Here is a 21595-nt window from a genome sequence, read left to right on the forward strand (position 1 = left end):
AGATACAAATTGAATCTTTAGAGATAAAAACTACATTGTGTGAGATGAAAAATACCCTGGTTGGGATTAACAGCATATTAGACACTGCAAAAGGAAAGATTGGTGAATTTGACAATATAGCAATAAAAACGATCCAAGATGACGTACAGAGGCAAAATTTTAAAACAAACAACCAAAAACCGATTAAAAAAAAGAGCTATAGGACTACTTCAAGTGTCTTAATATGTGTGCAATTGAAGTCCCTGAAGGGAAAGACACAGAGGGTGGTGCAGATAAAATATTTAAAGAAACAGTGGTCAATACTTTCCCAAATTTAATGAAAACTATAAACCCACAGATCCAAGAAGCTCAATGATCCCCTAGCACAAGAAACATGAAGAAAACTACACTAAAGCACATAATAATCAAATGGGTTAAAACTAGTGATGATGGAAAAAATCTTGAAAATAGCCAGAGGAAAAAAATTATGTTACATGTAAAGGAACAAAGATAAGATGATGGCAGATTTCTTGGAAATAATACAAGTGAAAAGACAATGCAGCAACATTTTTAAAGTACTGAAAACTGCCAACCTAGAGTTACACACCCAACCAGAATATCATTCTCAGATAAAAGGGAAGTAAAGACTTTTTCAGACTTAAAAAAGCTGAAAGAATTCATCACAAAGGATATACACAAAAGAATGAAGAGCTTTGGAAATGACAACTATGTGAATAAATACATGCTATCCTCCTCTTATTTAAATCTCCTTAAAAGCTAATTGACTGTTAAAGCAAAAATAACAACAATGTAACATGTGGGCTATAACATACGCAAAATTAAAATGTTTGACAACAATAACACAAAGGTTAGGAGTGGAGAAATGAAAGTACTCTATTGTAAGTTTCTTATTCTAGACATGAAGTGGTATAATATCACTTAAAAGTAGACCGTGATAACTTAAAGATGTATACAATAAATCCTACAGCAATCACTAAATAATAAAGAGTTACAACTAAAAGGCCAACAAAGGATATAAAGTGAATCATTTACAGTGTTCAATAAATTCAAAAGAAAGCAAATAAAATAAAAAGGAGAACAAAGAACAGATGGGTTGAATAGAAAACATACAGAAAAATAATACTTTGGAACACACCATATGAAGAATCCCATTAAATGTAAGTTGTCTGAATACCCTTATTAGAAAGTAGATATTGTCAGATTTGATAAAAAAGCAAGACTCTACTATATGTTACCTATGAGAAGTGCACTTCAAATATACAGAAACAATAGGTTGAAAATGTAAGTATGGAAAAGGCTATACCACGCAAGCAGTAGCCATAAGAAAGCTGGGGGCAGCTATATCAATATCAAACAAAAGAGACTTAGGACAAAAAAATATTACTAGAGGGAAAGCGAGCCATTTTATAATGATAAAGGTCACAATTCATCAAGAGGTCATAACAATATAAGTGTTTATGTATCTAATAACAGAAGTTCAAATACGTGAAGTAAAATTTGATAGAATTGCAAGAATAAACAGGCAAGTCCAGAATGATAGTTGGAGATTTCAAATACCCCTTTCTCAATAATTGATATAATAAGCAGACAGAAAACCAGTAAGGATATAGAAGATCTGAACAACTACCAACCAATTCATTCTACTTGACATTTGTATAACACTCAACCCAACAACAGCAGAAGACACATTCTTCTGAAACTGCACACAGAACATTTAACAGGATAGACCATATTCTGGTACATAAAATAAGTCTAAATAAATTTTAAAGGATTCACGTCATTCATACTACGTTTTCTGACACACTAGAGTTAAATTAGAAGTCAATCCAGAAAGATACCTGGAAAATCCCTAAATATTTTGAAACTCAACAGCTCAAAATAACTTAGGGTCAAAGAAGAAACCAAAAAGCAAATTAGAAAGTGTTTTTAAGTGAATGAAAATGAAAACACAACATATCCAAGTTAGTAAGATGCCTTTAAAGAAGTACTTAGGAGGGAATTTATACCATTAAATGCCTATATCAGAAAACAAGAGGTCTCAAATCAATTACCTCAGCTTCCATTTTAGTAAATTAGAAAAAGATGAGCAAATTAAAGACTAAATAGAAGAAAGGAAATAATTAATATAAAAGCAGAAATCAATGATATAAAAAATTTAAAAACCAATAGGGAAAACCAATGACATCCAAAGCTGGTTCTTCAAGATCAATAAAATTGAAAAATCCCTAGCATGACTGATCAGCAAAGAAAGAGAGAAGACACAAATCACCAATGTCAAGAACAAAAGAGGTGGCCTTACTACAGTTTCTACAAATATAAAAAGGGCAATAAAGAAACATTACACCAGTAAATTAGACAACTTGGAAGAATGAACAAATTTCTTGAAAGATACAAAGTACCAAAGCTCATTCAAGAAGTAATAGATAATGTGAATAGCTCTACAACCATTAAAGAAATAGAATCTGTAGTTAACAACTTTTCCACAGGGAAAGCAGTGCCTTTAACTGCACCAGTGAATTCTATCACACATTCAAGGAAGAAATAATATCAATTCTACACAAATTCTTCCTGAAAATTAAATAGGAGAGACAACTTCTCAATTAATTCTATGAGGCCAGGATTACCCTGATACCCAAAACAGACAAAGATATTACAAGAAAAAAAGTTGAAGACCAATATCCCTCATGAACAATGATGCAAATTTTCTAAACAAAATATTAGTGACTCATACTATAAAACTGTATCTAGGAACATATTAAAAGCATTTTATACCATGAGTAAGTGGGACTAATCCGAGGAATGCAAGGTTGCTTAACAAAAAATTGATCTATCATTATAATTTTAACAGATATTACCATATTAACAAACCAAAAAGAAAAATGATTCTCTCAGTAGATGCAGACAAAGCATTTAACAAACTCCAGCATCCATTACTGATAAAAATGCTCAGCAAAATATAAATTGAAGGTGATATCCTCAGTTTGATAAAAAGTGTCTAGGAAAAACCTACAGCTAATGGCATTCTTAATGGTAGAAAACTAAATGCCTTCCAAGATCAGGAACAAGACAAGGATGTTCACTCTGACCATTTCAATTCAACATTGTACTGGAGGTTCTAGCCAGTTCAATAGGCAAGAAAAAGAAATAAAACATATCCAGATTGGAAAGAAATAATTCAAACTGCCTTAATTGGCAGATTACATGATTATCTATGTAGAAAATCTAATGGAATCCACAAAAAAGCGACTAACTCGAGGTTGCAGGATACTAGATTAACAGACAGAGATCAACTGTATTTCTAAATACAACTTCTAAATACAATTTCTAAATACAATTTCCAGTAACAAACAACTGGAAATTGAAATTTTAAAATATCTTTTACAATAACATCAAAAATATTAAATACTTAAGGATAAATCTGACAAAAGATATATATACTGAAAACTACAAAACACACCTGAGAAAAACTAATAAAGACCTGAAAAAATAGAGAGATAAACTGTGTTCATAGGTCGGAAGACTCAATATTAAGATGTTAATTCTCTCCAAAGTGATCTATAGATTCAATGAAAACCCAATGAAAAATCCCAGCAGGCTTTTTTGGTAGAAAGTGATTCGACAAAATCAATTCAGAAGCTGACTCTAAAATTTATATGCAAATGCACAGGAGCTAAAATAGCCAAAAAACAACCTTATAAACTAAGCACCAAGTTGGAAGGCTAACAGTATCTTTCTTTCTTTTTTTTTTTTTTGCGGTACGCGGGCCTCTCACTGTTGTGGCCTCTCCCGTTGCGGAGAACAGGCTCCGGATGTGCAGGCTCAGTGGCCATGGCTCACGGGCCCAGCCGTTCCATGGCATGTGGGATCTTCCCGGACCGGGGCACGAACCCATGTCCCCTGCAGCGGCAGGCGGACTCTCAACCACTGCGCCACCAGGGAAGCTGTCTTTCTTTTTTTTTAAACATCTTTATTGGAATATAATTGCTTTACAATGTTCTGTTAGTTTTTGCTGTATAATAAAGTGAATCAGCTATATGTATACATATATACCCATATCCCCTCCCTCTTGCGTCTCCCTCCCACCCTCCCTATGTCACCCCTCTAGGTGGTCACAAAGCACCGAGTAGACTTCCCTGTGTGATGTAGCTGCTTCCCACTAGCTATCTATTTTACATTTGGTAGTGTATATACGTCAATGCTACTCTCTCACTTCATCCCAGCTTACCCTTCCCCCTCCCTGTGTCCTCAAGTCCATCCTTTACGTCTGTGTCTTTATTCCTGTCCTGCCCCTAGGTTCATCAGAACCATTTTGTTTTTTTAGATTCCATATATATGTATTTGTTTTTCTCTTTCTGACTTACTTCACTCTGTATGACAGACTCTAGGTCCATCCACCTCACTACAAATAACTCAGTTTCATTTCTTTTTATGGCTGAGTAATATTCCATTGTATATATGTGCTACATCTTCTTTACCCATTTATCTGTCGATGGACTCTTAGGTTGCTTCCATGTCCTGGCTACTGTAAACAGTGCTGCAACGAACATTTTGGTACATGACTCTTTTTGAATTATGGTTTTCTCATACTGTTATGGCTAACAGTATCTTAAGACTTACTATAAAGCCCCCATAATCAAGACAGTGTGGTATTGGTGTAAAGATTAAAAAAAATAGATCAATGGAGTAGAATAGAGAGTCCAGAAATAAACCCGCATAAATATGGACAATTTTTGACAAAGTTGAGAAGGTAATTTAGTATAGATAGGATAGTTTCTACAGCAAATGGTATATCCATATAAAAAATCTTTAATGCATAAAAATATATACAAACTAACTAAAAATGGATCAAAGACCTAAATGTAAAATATAAAATTATAAAACTTCAAGAAGAAAGCATAATATGACACATTTTTGATCTTGGGTTAGGCACACATTTCTTAGATATGATACTAAAAACATGATTCATAAAAGACACAGAGATAAATTGAACTTCATTAACCTTAAATATTCATAGTTTTCAAAATACACTGTTAAGAGAGTAAAAAGATAAGCCACAGACTGGGAGAAAGTATTTGCAAATCATATGTCTGATAAAGGACTTATAACCAGAGTATATAAAGAACTCTCAAAACTTAACTGTAAGACAAAAAACAATTTTAAAAAGGGCAAAAGACACCTCACCAAAGATGTATGGATGTCAAATGAGGACATGAAAAGATGCTAAACATCACTGGTCATTAATGAAATGCAAATTAAAACCACAGTGAGATACAACTTCATATCTATTATATAAAAGGCTAAAATTGAAAAGACTGACCATACTAAGTGTTGGTGAGGATGTGAAGGAACTGGAATGCTCACGTACTGCTAGTGGGAATATAAAATGGTGTGGTCATCTTGGGGAACAGGTTGGCAGTTTCTTAAACAGTTATAAATTAATGTATGGTCCAACTATTCCAGTTTGTCTAGGTATTCACCCCAAAGAAAAGGAAATATATGTCCATATAAAGATTTGTACATGAATGGGTATGGTACTTTTATTTGTAATACCCAAATTGGAAATAAAACAAACGTCCATCAGCACATGAGTAGACAGGCAAACTGTGGTCATCCAGACAATGGATTACTACTTAGAAATATAAATAAATGAACTATTGATACATCCAACAAAGTAAATCTCAAAATAATTATGCTAAGTGAAAGAAGCTACTCAAAATAGTACAGACTGTGTGATAGAATTCCATTTATATAAAATTCTAGGAAATGCAAACTAATGTATAGGAACCGAAGCCGAGTTCAGTGGTGGTTACCTGGGTATGGGGAGCGGGAAGGAAAAGGAGCTAGAGGGAGTGATTTCAAAAGGTCCCAAAGAAACTTTTGGGGGTGATGAATATGTTCAACATCTTGATTGCATGGGTATATACATATGACAAAACTTATCAAATTATATACGTTAAGTATGTGTGGATTATTGTATCTACAGTATATCTCATTAAAGCTATTTAAAAAAAAGGAAACATGCCCAAGATCATGCTGTCACTGGTAGAGCTAGGATTCAAACCTTTAAGACATGTACTCCTCATCCTACACCATGTGGCCTCAGCCAGTTCTGGGGACAGCAGGAGCTACGAGCTGCCTTTATGTCCCAGGCCCCACCGGCCCAGGGGAGTGTGGCCCTCAGCACATCACCCGAGCTCCTGGATCATCTCCCTTTCCTGCCCCCACTCCCCAAGCAGCAGCAGACTCCTACTTCTCAGGCCTCTGTATTCCTACATTTCCAGGGTGACCCAGCCCACACCATCAGAACTGGCCCACCTCCTATTGCTCTAGGACAGCCACTATTCCCTCTGCTTTCTACTCTGCATGGAAGGAAAACAACAAAGGTAGAAATGGTGACTTCCCAAAGCTGTTGGAGAAGCCAGGTCACCTGGGACAAGGTGGAAAAGGGGTTGGCTGAGAAGGCTGATGCAGGGCGTGGGATGAGGGTGTGTCTGGGTTCTGCTGGGTGTGTAAGGAGCATGCGGCCAGTGTCTGGAAGCTCACACATCTGCAGGCAGAGTCCACAGGACAGTGCTGATGCAGGAGAGCAAGGAAAATGTCTGGGAAACACTGTCCTGAGCCCAACCTTGTCTCTGCCCATCCCACCCTCAACTTCCACATCTAGTATTGAGAAAAACAGTGATGAAGGTTTACAGAAAGCACAACATTTCATTGCAGGCCCTCCAGTGACTCTGGTACACCTGTGGCAAAGAACTTTCCACATTAAGGATGTTATATTTTGTTTACCTCCAACTATTCCTCAATAAAAATCCTTAAAAGGGTGAGAGAACATCAAGATGGTGGAAGAGTAAGACGTGGAGATCACCTTCCTCCCCACAAATACACCAGAAATACATCTACATGTGGAACAAGTCCTACAGAACACCTACTGAATGCTGGCAGAAGACCTCAGACCTCCCAAAAGAGAAGAAACTCCCCATGTACCTGGGTAGGGCAAAAGAAAAAAGAAAAAACAGAGACAAAAGAATAGGGATGGGACCGGCACCTCTGGTAGGGAGCTGTGAAGGAGGAAAAGTTTCCACACACTAGGAAGCCCCTTCACAGGCGGAGATGGCAGGGGGGAAGCTTTGGAGCCATGGAGGAGAGTGCAGCAACAGGGGTGCAGAGGGCAAAGTGGAGCAATTCCCGCACAGAGGATCAGTGCCGACCAGCACTCACCAGCCCCAGAGGCTTGTCTGCTCACCTGCTGGGGCAGGTGGGGGCTGGGAGCTGAGGGTCCGGCTTTGCAGGTCAGATCGCAGGGAGAGGACTGGGCTGGCTGCGTGAACACAGCCTGAAGGGGGCTAGTGCACCACAGCTAGCCGGGAGGGAGTCCGGGAAAAGGTCTGGAACCTCCTATGAGGCAAGAGACCATTGTTTCGGGGTGCACAAGGAGAGGGGATTCAGAGTACCACCTAAATGAGCTCCAGAGACGGGCGTGAGCCGCGGCTATCAGCGCAGATACCAGAGACAGGCGTGAAATGCTAAGGCTGCTACTGCTGCAGCCACCAAGAAGCCTGTGTGCAAGCACAGGTCACTATCCACACCTCCCCTCCCGGGAGGCTGTGCAGCCCGCCACTGCCAGGGTCCCGTGATCCAGGGAAAACTTCCCTGGGAGAACACACAGAGCACCTCAGGCTGTTGCAACGTCATGCTGGCCTCTGCCGCTGCAGGCTGCCCCGCATTCCGTACACCTCCCTCTCCCCGGACTGAGGGAGCCAGAGCCCCCGAATCAGCTGCTCCTCTAACCCCGTCCTGTCTGGGTGGGGAACAGATACACTCAGGCTACATACACGCAGAGGCGGGGCCAAATCCAAAGCTGAACCCAAGGAGCTGTGTGAACAAAAAGAGAAAGGGAAACATCTCCCAGCAGCCTCAGGAACAGCAGATTAAATCTCCACAGTCAACTTGATGTACCCTGCATCTGTGGAATAATTGAATAGACAACTGAATCATCCCAAAATTGAGGTGGTGGACATTGGGAGCAACAGTAGACTTGGGGTTTGCTGTCTGCATCTAATTTGTTTCTGGTTTTATATTTACCTTAGTTTAGTATTTCGAGTTTATTATCATTGGTAGATTTGTTTATTGATTTGGCTGCTCTCTTCCTTTTTTTTATATATAGATATATATATATATATTTTTCCTTTTTCTCTTTTTGTAAGTGTGTATGTGTATGGTTCTTTGCGTGATTTTACCTGTATAGCTTTGCTTTTACCATTTGTCCCAGGGTTCTGTCTGGCCAGTTTTTTTGGGTTCTTTTTGTATAATTTTTAGCACTTGTTATCATTGGTAGATTTGTTTTTTGGTTTGGTTGCTCTCTTCTTTCTTTCTTCAGTTTTCTTTTTTTTTATTACTTTTTAATTTTTAATTAAAAATTTTTAATTTTTAAACTTAAAAAATTTTTTATTTCAATAACTTTATTTTATTTTTCTTTCTTTCTTTTTTTCTATCTTTTCTTCTGAGCCATGTGGCTGACAGGGTCTTGGTGCTCTGGCCGGGTGTCAGGCCTGTGCCTCTGAGGTAGGACAGCTGAATTGAGGACATTGGTCCACCAGAGACCTCCCAGATCCATGAAATATCAAACGGCAGGAGCTCTCCCAGAGATCTCCATCTAAACACTAAGACCCAGCTCCACTCAACGACCAGCAAGCTACAGTGCTGGACACCCTATGCCAAACAACTAGCAAGACAGGAACACAACCCCACCTGTTAGCAGAGAGGCTGCCTAAAATCATAATAAGTTCACAGACACCCCAAACACACAACCGGATGCAGTCCTGACCACCAGAAAGACAAGATCCAGTCTCATCCACCAGAACACAGGCACTAGTCCCCTCCACCAGGAAGCCTACACACCCCACTGAACAAAGCTTAGCCACTGGGGACAGACACCAAAAACAACGGGAACAACGAACCTGCAGCCTGCGAAAAGGAGACCCCAAACACAGTAAGTTAAGCAAAATGAGAAGACAGAGAAACACACAGCAGATGAAAGAGCAAGGTGAAAACCCACCAGACCAAACCAATGAAGAGGAAATAGGCAGTCTACCTGAAAAAGAATTCAGAGTAATGATAGTAAAGATGATCCAAAATCTTGGAAATAGAATGGAGAAAATACAAGAAACGTTTAACAAGGACCTAGAAGAACTGAAGAGCAAACAAACAATGATGAACAACACAAAAAATGGAATGAAAAATTCTCTAGAAGGAGTCAATAGCAGAATAACTGAGGCAGAAGAATGAATAAGTGACCTGGAAGATAAAATAGTGGAAATAACTAATGCAGAGCAGAATAAAGAAAAAAGAATGAAAAGAACTGAGGACACTCTCAGAGACCTCTGGGACAACATTAAATGGACCAACATTCAAATTATAGGGGTCCTAGAAGAAGAAGAGAAAAAGAAAGGCACTGAGAAAATATTTGAAGAGATTATGGTTGAAACTTCCCTAATATGGGAAAGGAAATAGTTAATCAAGTCCAGAAAGTGCAGAGAGTCCCATAAAGGATAAATCCAAGGAGAAACACGCCAAGACAGATATTAATCAAACTGTCAAAAATTAAACACAAAGAAAAAATATTAAAAGCAGCAAGGGAAATACAACAAATAACATACAAGGGACTCCCCATAAGGTTAACAGCTGATCTTTCAGTAGAAACTCTGCAAGCCAGAAGGGAGTGGCAGGACATATTTAAAGTGATGAAAGGGAAAAGCCTACAACCAAGATTACTCTACCCAGCAAGGATCTAATTATGATTTGACAGAGAAATTAAAACCTTTACAGACAAGCAAAAGCTAAGAGAATTTAGCACCACCAAACCAGCTTTACAACAAATGCTAAAGGAACTTCTCCAGGCAGGAGACACAAGAGAAGGAAAAGACCTACAATAACAAACCCGAAACAATTATGAAAATGGTAATAGGAACATACATATTGATAACTACCTTAAATATAAATGGATTAAATGCTCCCACCAAAAGACATAGACTGGCTGAATGGATACAGAAACAAGACCCGTATATATGCTGTTTCTTAAATGTAAATGGATTAAATGCCCCCACCAAAAGACATAGACTGGCTGAATGGATACAGAAACAAGACTTGTATATATGCTGTCCACAAGAGACCCACTTTAGACCTAGGGACACATACAGACTGAAAGGGATGGGATGGAAAAAGATATTTCATGCAAATGGAAATCAAAAGAAAGCTGGAGTAGCAGTTCTTATATCAGACAAAATAGACTTTAAAATAAAGACTATTACAAGAGACAAAAAGGACACTACATAATGATCAAGGGATCAACCCAAGAAGAAGATAAAACAATTGTAAATATTTATGCACCCAACATAGGAGCACCTCAATACATAAGGCGAATGCTAACAGCCATAAGAGGGGAAATCAACAGTAACACAGTAAGAGTAGGGGACTTTAACACCCCACTTTCACCAATGGACAGATCATCAAACATGAAAATAAATAAGGAACCACAAGCTTTAAATGATACATTAAACAAGATGGACTTAATTGATATTTATAGGACATTCCATCCAAAAACAACAGAATACACTTTCTTCTCAAGTGCTCACGGAACATTCTCCAAGATAGATCATATCTTGGGTCACAAATCAAGCCTTAGTAAATTTAAGAAAATTGAAATTGTATCAAGTATCTTTTCCGACCACCATGCTATGAGATTAGATATCAATTACAAGAAAAAAATCTGTAAAAAATACAAACACATGGAGGCTAAACAATACACTGCTAAATAACCAGAGCTCACTGAAGAAATAAAAATATACCTAGAAACAAATGACAATGAAAACACGACGACTCAAAAGCTACAGGATGCAGCAAAAGCAGTTCTAAGAGGGACGTTTATAGCAATATAATCCTACCTCAAGAAACAAGAAACATCTCAAGTAAACAACCTAACCTTACACCTAAAGCAATCACAGAAAGAAGAACAAAGAAACCCCAAAGTTAGTAGAAGGAAAGAAATCATAAAGATCAGATCAGAAATAAATGAAAAAGAAATGAAGGAAACGACAGCAAACATCAATAAAACTAAAAGCTGGTTCTTTGAGAAGATAAACAAAATTGATAAACCATTACCCAGACTCATCACACAAAAAAGGGAGAAGACTCAAATCGATAGAATTGGAAATGTAAAAGGAGGAGTAACAACTGACACTGAGGAAATAGAAAGGATCACGAGAGATTACTGTAAGCAACTATATGCAAATTCTTAGAAAAGCACAACCTTCCGAGACTGTGCCAGGAAGAAATAGAAAATATAAACAGACCAATCACAAGCACTGAAATTGAAACTGTGATTAAAAATCTTCCAACAAACAAAAGCCCAGGACCAGAAGACTTCACAGGCGAATTCTATCAAACATATAGAGAAGAGCTAACACCTATCCTTCTCAAACTTTTCCAAAATATAGCAGAGGCAGGAACACTCCCAAACTCATTCTACGAGGCCACCATCACCCTGATACCAAAACCAGACAAGGATGTCACAAAGAAAGAAAACTACAGGCCAATATCACTGATGGACAAAGATGCAACAATCCTCAACAAAATACTAGTCAACAGAATCCAACAGCACATTAAAAGGATCATACACCATGATCAAGTGGGGTTTATCCCAGGAATATAAGGATTCTTCAATATACGCAAATCAATCAATGTGATACACCACATTAACAAATTGAAGGAGAAAAACCATATGATCATCTCAGTAGATGAAGAGAAAGCTTTTGAAAAAATTCAACACCGATTTATGACAAAAACCTTCCAGAAAGTAGGCACAGAGGGAACTTACCTCAACATAATAAAGGCCATATACGACAAACGCTCAGCCAACATCATTCTCAATGGTGAAAAACTGAAACCATTTCCTCTAAGATCAGGAAGAAGACAAGGTTGTCCACACTCACCACTATTATTGAACATAGCTTTGGAAGATTTAGCCACAGCAGAGAAGAAAAAGAAATAAAAGGAATCCAAATTGGAAAAGAGGATGTAAAGCCGTCACTTTTTGCAGATGATATGATAGTATACATAGAGAATCCTAAAGATGCTACCAGAAAACTACTAGAGCTAATCAATGAATTTGGTAAAGTAGCAAGATACAAAATTAATGGACAGAAATCTCTTGCATTCCTATACACTAATGATGAAAAATCTGAAAGTGAAATTAAGAAAACACTCCCATTTACCATTGCAACAAAAAGAATAAAATACCTAGGAATAAACCTACCTAAGGAGATGAAAGACCTGTGTGCAGAAAGCTATAAGACACTGATGAAAGAAATTAAAGATGATACAAACAGATGGAGAGATATACCATGTTTTTGGATTGGAGGAATCAACATTGTGAAAATGACTATACTACCCAAAGCAATCTAAAGGTTCAATGCAATCCCTATCAAACTACCAATGGCATTTTTCATAGACCTAGAACAAAAAATTTCAAAATTTGTATAGAAACACAAAAGACCCGAATAGCCAAAGCAATCTTGAGAAAGGAAAACGGAGCTGGAGTAATCAGGCTCCTGGGCTTCAGACTATCCTACAAAGCTACAGTAATCAAGACAGTATGGTACTGGCACAAAAACAGAAATATAAATCAGTGGAACAGGATAGAAAGCCTAGAGATAAATCCACGCACATATGGTCACCTTATCTTTGATAAAGGAGGCAAGAATATACAGTGGAGAAAAGACAGCCTCTTCAATAAGTGGTGCTGGGAAAACTGGACAGCTATATTTAAAAGAATGAAATTAGAACACTCCCTAACACCATACACAAAAATAAACTCAAAATGGATTAAAGACCTAAATGTAAGGCCAGACACTATCAAACTCTTAGAGGAAAACATAGGCAGAACGCTCTATGACATAAATCACAGCAAGATCCTTTTTGACCCACCTCCTAGAGAAATGGAAATAAAAACAAAAATAAATAAAGAGCAGAAAGAGAAAAACAAATATCATATATTAATGCATATATGTCGAATCCAGAAAAATGGTACAGGTACCAGTTTGAAAGGCAGAAATAGAGACACAGATGTAGAGAACACACATATGGACACCAAGGGTGGAAAGTGGGTGTGGAGGGGTGATGGTGGTGGGATGAATTGGGAGATTGGGATTGACATATATACACTAATATGTATAAAATAGATAACTAATAAGAACCTGCTCTATAAAAAATAAATAAAATTTAAGAAAAATTAAAGGAAAATATAGCAAGGAAAAGAAAACATACACAAGATGAAAAGACAACCCTCCGAATGGGAGAAAATATTTGCAAATGAAGCAACTGAGAAAGGATTAATCTCCAAAATTTACAAGCAGCTCATGCAGCTCAATATCAAAAAAACAAACAACCCAATCCAAAAATGGGCAGAAGACCTAAACAGACATTGTTCCAAAGAAGATATACAGATTGCCAACAAACACATGAAAGGATGCTCAACATCACTAATCATTAGAGAAATGCAGATCAGAACTACAATGAGGTATCACCTCACACCAGTCAGAATGGCCATCATCAAAAAATCTACAAACAATAAATGCTGGAGAGGGTGCGGAGAAAAGGGAACCCCCTTGCACTGTTGGTGGGAATGTAAATTGATACAGCCACTATGGAGAAAAGTATGGAGGTTCCTTAAAAAACTAAAAATAGGGCTTCCCTGGTGGCGCAGTGGTTGAGAGTCCGCCTGCCGATGCAGGGGACACGGGTTCGTGTCCCGGTCCGGGAAGGTCCCACATGCCGCGGAGCGGCTGGGCCCGTGAGCCATGGCCGCTGAGCCTGCGCGTCCGGAGCCTGTGCTCCGCAACGGGAGAGGCAACAACAGTGAGAGGCCCGCGTACCGCAAAAAAAAAAAAAAAAAATCTAAAAATAGAACTACCATACAACCCAGCAATCCCACTACTGGGCATATACCTAGAGAAAACCATAATTCAAAAAGAGTCATGTTCATTGCAGCTCTATATACAGTAGCCAGGACATGGAAGCAACCTAAGTGTCCATCGACAGATGAACAGATATAGAAGATGTGGCCCGTATATACAATGGAATATTACTCAGCGATAAAAGAAACGAAATTGAGTTATTTTTAGTGAGGTGGATGGACCTAGAGTCTATCATACAGAGTGAAGTAAGTCAGAAAGAGAAAAACAAATACCATATGCTAACACATATATATGGAGTCTAAAAAAAAAAAGTTTATGAAGAACCTAGGGGCAGGACAGGAATAAAGACGCAGATCTACATCTGAATCCTCAAGAATGGACTTGAGGACATGAGGAAGGGGAAGGGTAAGCTGGGACAAAGTGAGAGAGTGGCATGGACATATATACACTACCAAATGTAAAACAGATAGCTAGTGGGAGCAGCTGCATAGCACAGGGAGATCAGCTCGGTGCTTTGTGACCACCTATAGAGGTGGTATAGGGAGGGTGGGAGGGAGACGCAGAGGGAGGGGATATGGGGATATATGTATACGTATAGCTGATTCACTTTGTTATAAAGCAGAAACTAACACACCATTGTAAAGCATTATACTCCAATAAAGATGTTAAAAAAATAAGTAAAATTAATTTTTAAAAAAATCCTTAAAAGGAAAGACATAATATGTTACTTCTCTTTTATCCCGTTTTGTATCATGCAAGATCAGTCCACGGCAGTGTGCAAGGGAAATAGTTATTTTTAAAGCAAAATGTCATCTGTTTTGCAACCTAATTATATAGACAGGAGAGGCTCAGATATTTCATTCGCTCCGCAGATTAAAGGGCAAAGCCAGGGACCAATTTGGACTTTCAGTAGTCCATTTGATGTAATGGAATAAAATGCATAATGTGCATGTAGTAAAACAGAACACAGAGAACAAAAGGCACAGTTTAGACTGTGCTGAAGAATAATATTTTAAAATACCTATAATTATACCTGCATGACTCACAATGAGAGTCACATTTTTAACAATGGAAAATCAACTTTGCTCTATTTCCACTGGAGTTTCAGTAGTCACAGAATTCTGAACTTCACACATGGTGCTAAATCTGAAATGGTACAAAGTGAGCGAGCACAGGCCACCTGCTGTGACCATGAATTTCCATTACTGCAGGTGGCTGGAGAGAAAGAAGTTCTAGAATCAATGAACAAAATAGGTGATAATTAATGGCAGGTAAGAAGCAGGTTCCTCATGGACTTTTCAGATTTCTGAGGTCACAGCTTCAAGGTTTAGAACATAACCCAGTCTGCCTTGAGACTATTTATATTTGAATATGTGTATTTCAAGTCTGGACTTTGACCAAATGAAATTACCCACATGCCTTACTCTCCCACAGGAAACAATATACTAATTCACTCCTGAGTGACTCTCCCAGCTCATGTTCATGGTGCCAGGAAATGCTAAATTCTCCTAAAATCACTTAATTCCTACAATGATCCTGTAGTGCAAGAATTGGCACTATTTTACACAGATGAGGAAACTGAGGTTCACAGATGCTAAATAAATCACTTAAGATCTCATAGAAAATAGATGCTGAATCTAAGACAAAAATCCAGAGCTAACTATAAAGCATGTAGAAACTCTTTTAACTCACTTTCCTATAACTTAGTGGTTCCCAAACTTTGCTGCATATCAGAATCACCGTGGAATCTTTAGAAAATATGGATGCCTGGCTCCCACTCCCAGGCTTTCTAATGTAATTGGTCTGGAGTACGACACAGGCACTGGGATTAGCTGAAAATCTCCCCAGGTGATTCTCTTGTGCAGCAAAGTTTGGAAACCATGGTCCTGCCACTTGGCCAGGTTAACCAAGGCCTTCCGTCAGCTGTGTCAGGCACGCTGCCTGATGCCCACAGCACATTGTATGCTTGTGAGGTGTGCTGGCTGTTCCCAGTTTGTCTATGCACTTTTGCACCAAAAACATGAGCTGTACACTTATCAACAGGTCAGCTGGGTTTCCTCCTAAACCTAATTATGCCACTTATACTTGATATTATAAATAAAAATATAATCAAATATTATGTAAACCAATAAAATATGATTATGTAAAGAGAGCTAATATTTCTAAAAAAAAACCCTGAAATCAATGCTTTGGAAAGATGTGATTAAAATGAGTTAATTTTTGAAAAAAGATGCTGAATCAGGTGTGAATGAGAAATTACAGAGTAGAAAAAATTTTAAGAATCTAGGGAAAGTCTATACCCAGTTAGCTGCACAAGTGTCTCTTAAGTTCTTCCATCGCTCAGAAGAAATTGAAAGCAAAAACCAGACTATTATTAATATGAATGTGGTTTATAAAAGTCAGAATCTAAAGCTGAAAACTCATCTCAAAGAGAAAGCCATGGCCCTGTATCAGAAGACCAATGAATAAACACACAATTGTATGTTTTAAGCTGAAAGTGTTTTAAGACATGAATGTATCCTTTTATATGATTTCCCTTTTTAACTTAACTTTCTCGTTAACTGATAACTCCTTCTGACCGTGTTGTATAACAGGGCTGTGAACTCACACCACCTGCTTACCCAAAAAGTAATTGAATGGTCGCTCTCTTTCTGAAACAGCTGCAACTACGTAATCGAGAAATTCACTCACTGTTTAATATACAGCACACATTTCATGTGGTGTGACATGTAAGGTCTGATGTGCAGGCACACCTCTAGGTGTGGAGGACAGGGGGCCAGATGACAGGGGACCCTGTCCTCAGGGAGCCTGTAGTCTGATGGGGCTTAGAAAGCCCAGAATGACTGAGATATAAGGTGAGTAAGGCAGTGGTTTAACATCCCCCAAACTGCTATGGGACTTAAAGAAGAAAGATATTCCACAGAGGGGAGAATCTGAAAGACTTATGGGGAGGCAGCTCAAGGGGGTAGTAGGGTACAGACAAGGTTTTTTTTATTGTTGACGTTATTGTTTCTTCCTTTCCCTTCCTTCCAAGATAAGACAGCCCTGACTTCAGTGGTAGGAGAGACTGAAAATAAAAGCACAAAAAGACGATTGATGGGGTCCCAATTGGTGGGGTCCCAGAAAAGGCAGAAGGGGAAAGGATAAGGAAGGCAAGGAGATGGGAGGAAGCAGACCTATGGGAAAGGAGTGGGGGAAAGTGAGGTACAGGGACAAGGAGGTTTGGATGCTAAGAGGACAGAAGCCGAGGTCATAGCCAGACTGACTTTCTTCTCCTTAAACAGGAAGCTGGCTATCTGCTGAAAGAGGTAGAGCAGGGGTCTCAGGCTTCAAGAGGAGGTTGGGAACTGCTGCTCTGATGCAGGTGGTGGGAAGGCCATGAGAGACCACTGTGGGAATTCCACACTGCACAGTTTGGAAAATTGTCTCCTGGCCAAATATTTTAAAAATTGTATTACAAAAAATCTAAAAACATCAAACTGTCATTTCACTGTTGACCAAGGGGAACATGAGAGCCCTAAAGTAGCCCCACCATGTATGGCCAGCCTCGCTGCACAGGGCTTTGCAATTAGGGACAGCAGAGGCCCGGTTCTGCATCATTTAGAAGCAATGCTCCTTCCTAGATCCTTTTTCCTACATCTACCACCCAAATAATGGATCTCTAGAGTCCTATGGACAGCACAGCCCTGGATAGGGCATCAGCTGATTCAAGCCATTCCAAGATATAGGAAAGAGGGGTTTGGTGGTCAAAAGAAAACCAAGATTAAGACTTGTAAACAGATGAGTGCAGGCAGAGATGAATGTCCACGTCCTCACACGGTGGTTCATGTGCACACACACAGATGGATGCCCGGGTGCTGGTACACAGGTACACACACAGCCAGCCCAGTCCCCGCTTGGCCTCTACACTTCCCCTGGAGGCAATAACGTGAATGAACAAATCAGAGACCTAGTGTCATTCTTAGCCCTGGGCAATAGTTGCTTGCAAGCTTAGATTACTCATCAAAGTGAGGCTTTTAAAAACCATCTTAAGGGCTTCCCTGGTGGCGCAGTGGTTGAGAGTCCGCCTGCCGATGCAGGGGACACGGGTTCGTGCCCCGGTCCGGGAGGATCCCACATGCCGCGGAGAGGCTAGGCCCGTGAGCCATGGCCGCTGAGCCTGCGCGTCCGGAGCCTGTGCTCCGCGACGGGAGAGGCCACAACAGTGAGAGGCCCGCGTACCGCAAAAAAAACAAAAAACAAACAAAAAAAACACATCTTAATCAATAGGACTTGGAAAATTCTGTATTGTGAACGTATTCCACTGCAGTATCACTCGTAGCATCTGGCTTTGGACTGCTAATTCACTCATCTTTATGAGGAGCACCTCCTGACTGTCATGGTTTTAGGGTCCCTTCCCCATTGCTGCAATTCCCAAGGGGAATCTCAAGCCTTTACAGACATAGCTTTGCAAAGCAGGGGAAGGCTCCACGACAGGTGAAGAATCAGCCCCACTAATGCTCCAAAAATGTTTAAAGCAGGGAATATTTTAAGCTTAACCTAGTGCTATCTGCAAAACAGTGATACATCCACACAGAATTTTCTTTTCTACCTTGCCTGGACATGTTGTAAACATTTTTGTCTGTCCACTTATATGTGCATATGTGTATGTGCGTGTGTGCTTATAAAGCGCATATATGTGTATAAGCTCCAGGTGCCCACATACACATGGTGTGTTTACTTCTTGCATCAGAGACCTCTTTGAATCCAGCATCTTTATTGGCCTCTAATGGCCAGTTACCAGCAGCTTGCTCTGCTCTGTTTCCCTGCAGGGGGACTAATTAATAAACTTTTCCTTAATGGAGTTCTGGCTGCCAGGTCCACAGGGATTATTGCTTATATATAAGTAAACAAAATTTCCGTTTTAAACAACACTCCAAGTCTCCTCATTATATTTTAAACAGATATAAAGGCACTGAGTCAAGCAAGCCGTGGGCTAGGAGGCTGTGTGCATTCTGGCCTGGATTCCCTTCCTCACTGGAAGCCAGGTACTGTAGCAGGCAGGTGATGCCCCCAGGTCCTTCGGGGCTAACACCCACATCAGCCTGGATGCCTGCCTTTTCTTTGTTCTCATCTACAGATACGTTAGAAAGTACCTCACTAGGTTTTGGAGGCCATTAACAGCATCTGCCTTGTCTTTTAACCTGAACTTATTATTTAAAAGCCATTCACTTTCACAATTTATAAATAGGAAGAAAATGAATTTGATGTTAAATATTTAATAAGTGCCCAGGATTTGTTAGGTGAGGACTTGGGTGGATTGTTGGGTTTAGGGAATGTCCCAGCCTACGCTTTTGTGGAAGCTATACGTTAAGTTCTTATAGTTGAAATAATTTAATTGTTTCTTTGTTTTCAAGATTCCTCTCTACTTTCAGATTCCAAATTGAAAGCAGAACCATGAAAGAAAGTGAAAACCTGAAAGCAAGTTGTTTTAACTTGGTTAGAAACCTAGAGGGAGGGATTATACTTCCCTCCTGAGCTTTTCTGCTCAGAGCCATTTGGCTCCAGGATCAGATCTTCTGCAAGTCACCCTTTGCTCAGAGTACAAGAATCCACTGCGGGCTTTGATTATGATCATGACTGGTACCTTAAAAGAATAAAATAAACATTTTTCAGATTCCCACACTCATGCTGCTAAGACATAACTCAGAAAAATCAGTGAAGGCAGGATTTAAAGCCAGCTCCCAGATCGTTAGGAGAACTGTGGATCAAATTCTGTTACAGGGCTTCCCTGGTGGCGCAGTGGTTGAGAGTCCGCCTGCCGATGCAGGGGACACGGGTTCGTGCCCCGGTCCGGGAAGGTCCCACATACCGCGGAGCGGCTGGGCCCGTGAGCCATGGCCGCTGAGCCTGCGCGTCCGGAGCCTGTGCTCCGCAAAAGGAGAGGCCACAGCAGTGAGAGGCCCGCGTACCGCAAAAAAAAAAAAACCCAAAACAACAAACAAACAAAAAGGTCACAGCTGCCCTCGAGGAGAGGCTTCTCTCCAGGGGGGGCCAAGGAGGCTCGAGGGCAGAGGCCGACTTACTTCCCCCCTTGCCGCTCTTCTCCATGCGGTACTGGTAGATGTGCAGCGTGAAGAGCATGTGGGAGTTGCGGAGGTCGTCCTCGTTGCAGTCCTGCTGGCTGCCCCGCCGGGAGGTTATGGCAGCATCCAGGAAGAAGGCGGCCTTCTCCGCAGTGGGTGCCCGCAGCTCACTCTGGTTCTGCAGCTGGAAGACACAAGGGAAGGACTGAAGCTGCAGGCGGGCGGTTTGCCTGACACTCGGGGCTGGCTGTCCGTTCCGCATTCTTGAAGGCTGGACGTCCTTCTGGAACCAGGGCCTCTATCCATGTGCAATTCTCAGCTTAATTTATTCATATCTGAAAAGTAACACTGAGCACGCTTATTGGATGAAACATATTTTCACCCATTTTACAACTGAATTAGAATCTGTAAGTATCAGGTGTGAAAAGCAAATGGTTGTATCTGGGTGATCCATGGGGGCAGGTGTCCCACCCTGACCTCCGCAGAGGCCAGCAAACCAACATCCTGGGCAATCCATGTACCTAAGAAAACATGAGGGATGTGACTGCATCTTGATTTCAAAGATTAGAGTGTTTAGAAGCAGGTGGGTTGCAAAGTGTGATTTTAGTCCAGATAGTACTGGTATCACAAAGAAGTGAAAAAACTTAGTTAGCTTTAACTCAATTCTCAATTTTCCTAGCTATTTAATTAGAGCCAATTTTAGGCCACATTTACTAGCATAGTTATAAATAAGAAGTAAGTGTAAAAGACATAAGAAGTAAGTGTAAAAGACATATGAAAACACCCAAGATACTTGAACGTCTCATCTATATCATTTAAGGGCTATCTATTTTATCTTTAGTTGCTAAATTCATGTTCATGGCATAGTCATTAATTCATTAAAGAAGCACTGTGGGCAACGTGTCTAAATCCTATGAGATGCCTTGGTAATTACAGTAAACCTTACTCAGAGCAATATTATCGGCCTTTGACCAGCACTCCTTTACTGGGGGTGGGAGGGAAGAAAAGTAAACTAATATTTCTGATTTATTCAAAGGAGTGATTTGCAGTATGTGCCTTAGGGTCAAATTTTGACAGTCTTCTATTCTGACTCTAACTGTATCTATAATTCTGAATCATGAGAGTCGATATTTGGAACCTGAGACCATCAAAATCCTCAACCTTCAGAGAGGTTCTGTGGTGCTCGTTGTTTCATACGTACTATCACAGAAGAGATAACCCAAAGAATGTTTAAGACTCTTCAACAAGAAGGTAAAGAGGATGTTGGTCTTCCTCTTTTTCTTCATCTTCAGTTAACCAGAGCTCTCGCCACTGGAACTTCATTAATGGAGTTATAAAAGTGAATGGAGGTTATAGCATATTTGAACGTCTAAGTAATGCTTGGAGTGGGGGCAGTGGGTAGGGTGACACTGATTCCATCACAGGTGCTGAGAAATGCGCATGTGAGGGCTCCATCCCAGGCCTATTGAATCAGAAATTCTAGAGGTGGAGCCCAGCAGTCTGTGTTTTAACAGGTCTTCCAGGTGACTCTGATGAAGACTGAAGTTTGAGAGCCACTGG

The 21595-nt window shown here is 40.0% G+C and overlaps 1 protein-coding gene across 1 annotated transcript in view; it reads right to left on the minus strand.

Moving 5' to 3' along the window:
• KIF26B (kinesin family member 26B) overlaps positions 1-21595 on the minus strand; it is a 490504-nt gene that overhangs the window by 69708 nt on the left and 399201 nt on the right. The window contains exon 9 of the mRNA XM_029228705.1: positions 20036-20219. Coding sequence (XP_029084538.1) covers positions 20036-20219 — 184 coding nt within the window. The remainder of the gene's footprint in view (positions 1-20035; positions 20220-21595) is intronic.

The sequence above is a fragment of the Monodon monoceros genome, unplaced genomic scaffold, assembly GCF_005190385.1.
Source record: "Monodon monoceros isolate NGI ecotype Baffin Bay Population unplaced genomic scaffold, NGI_Narwhal_1 Super_Scaffold_18, whole genome shotgun sequence".
NCBI classification, from domain to species: domain Eukaryota; kingdom Metazoa; phylum Chordata; class Mammalia; order Artiodactyla; family Monodontidae; genus Monodon; species Monodon monoceros.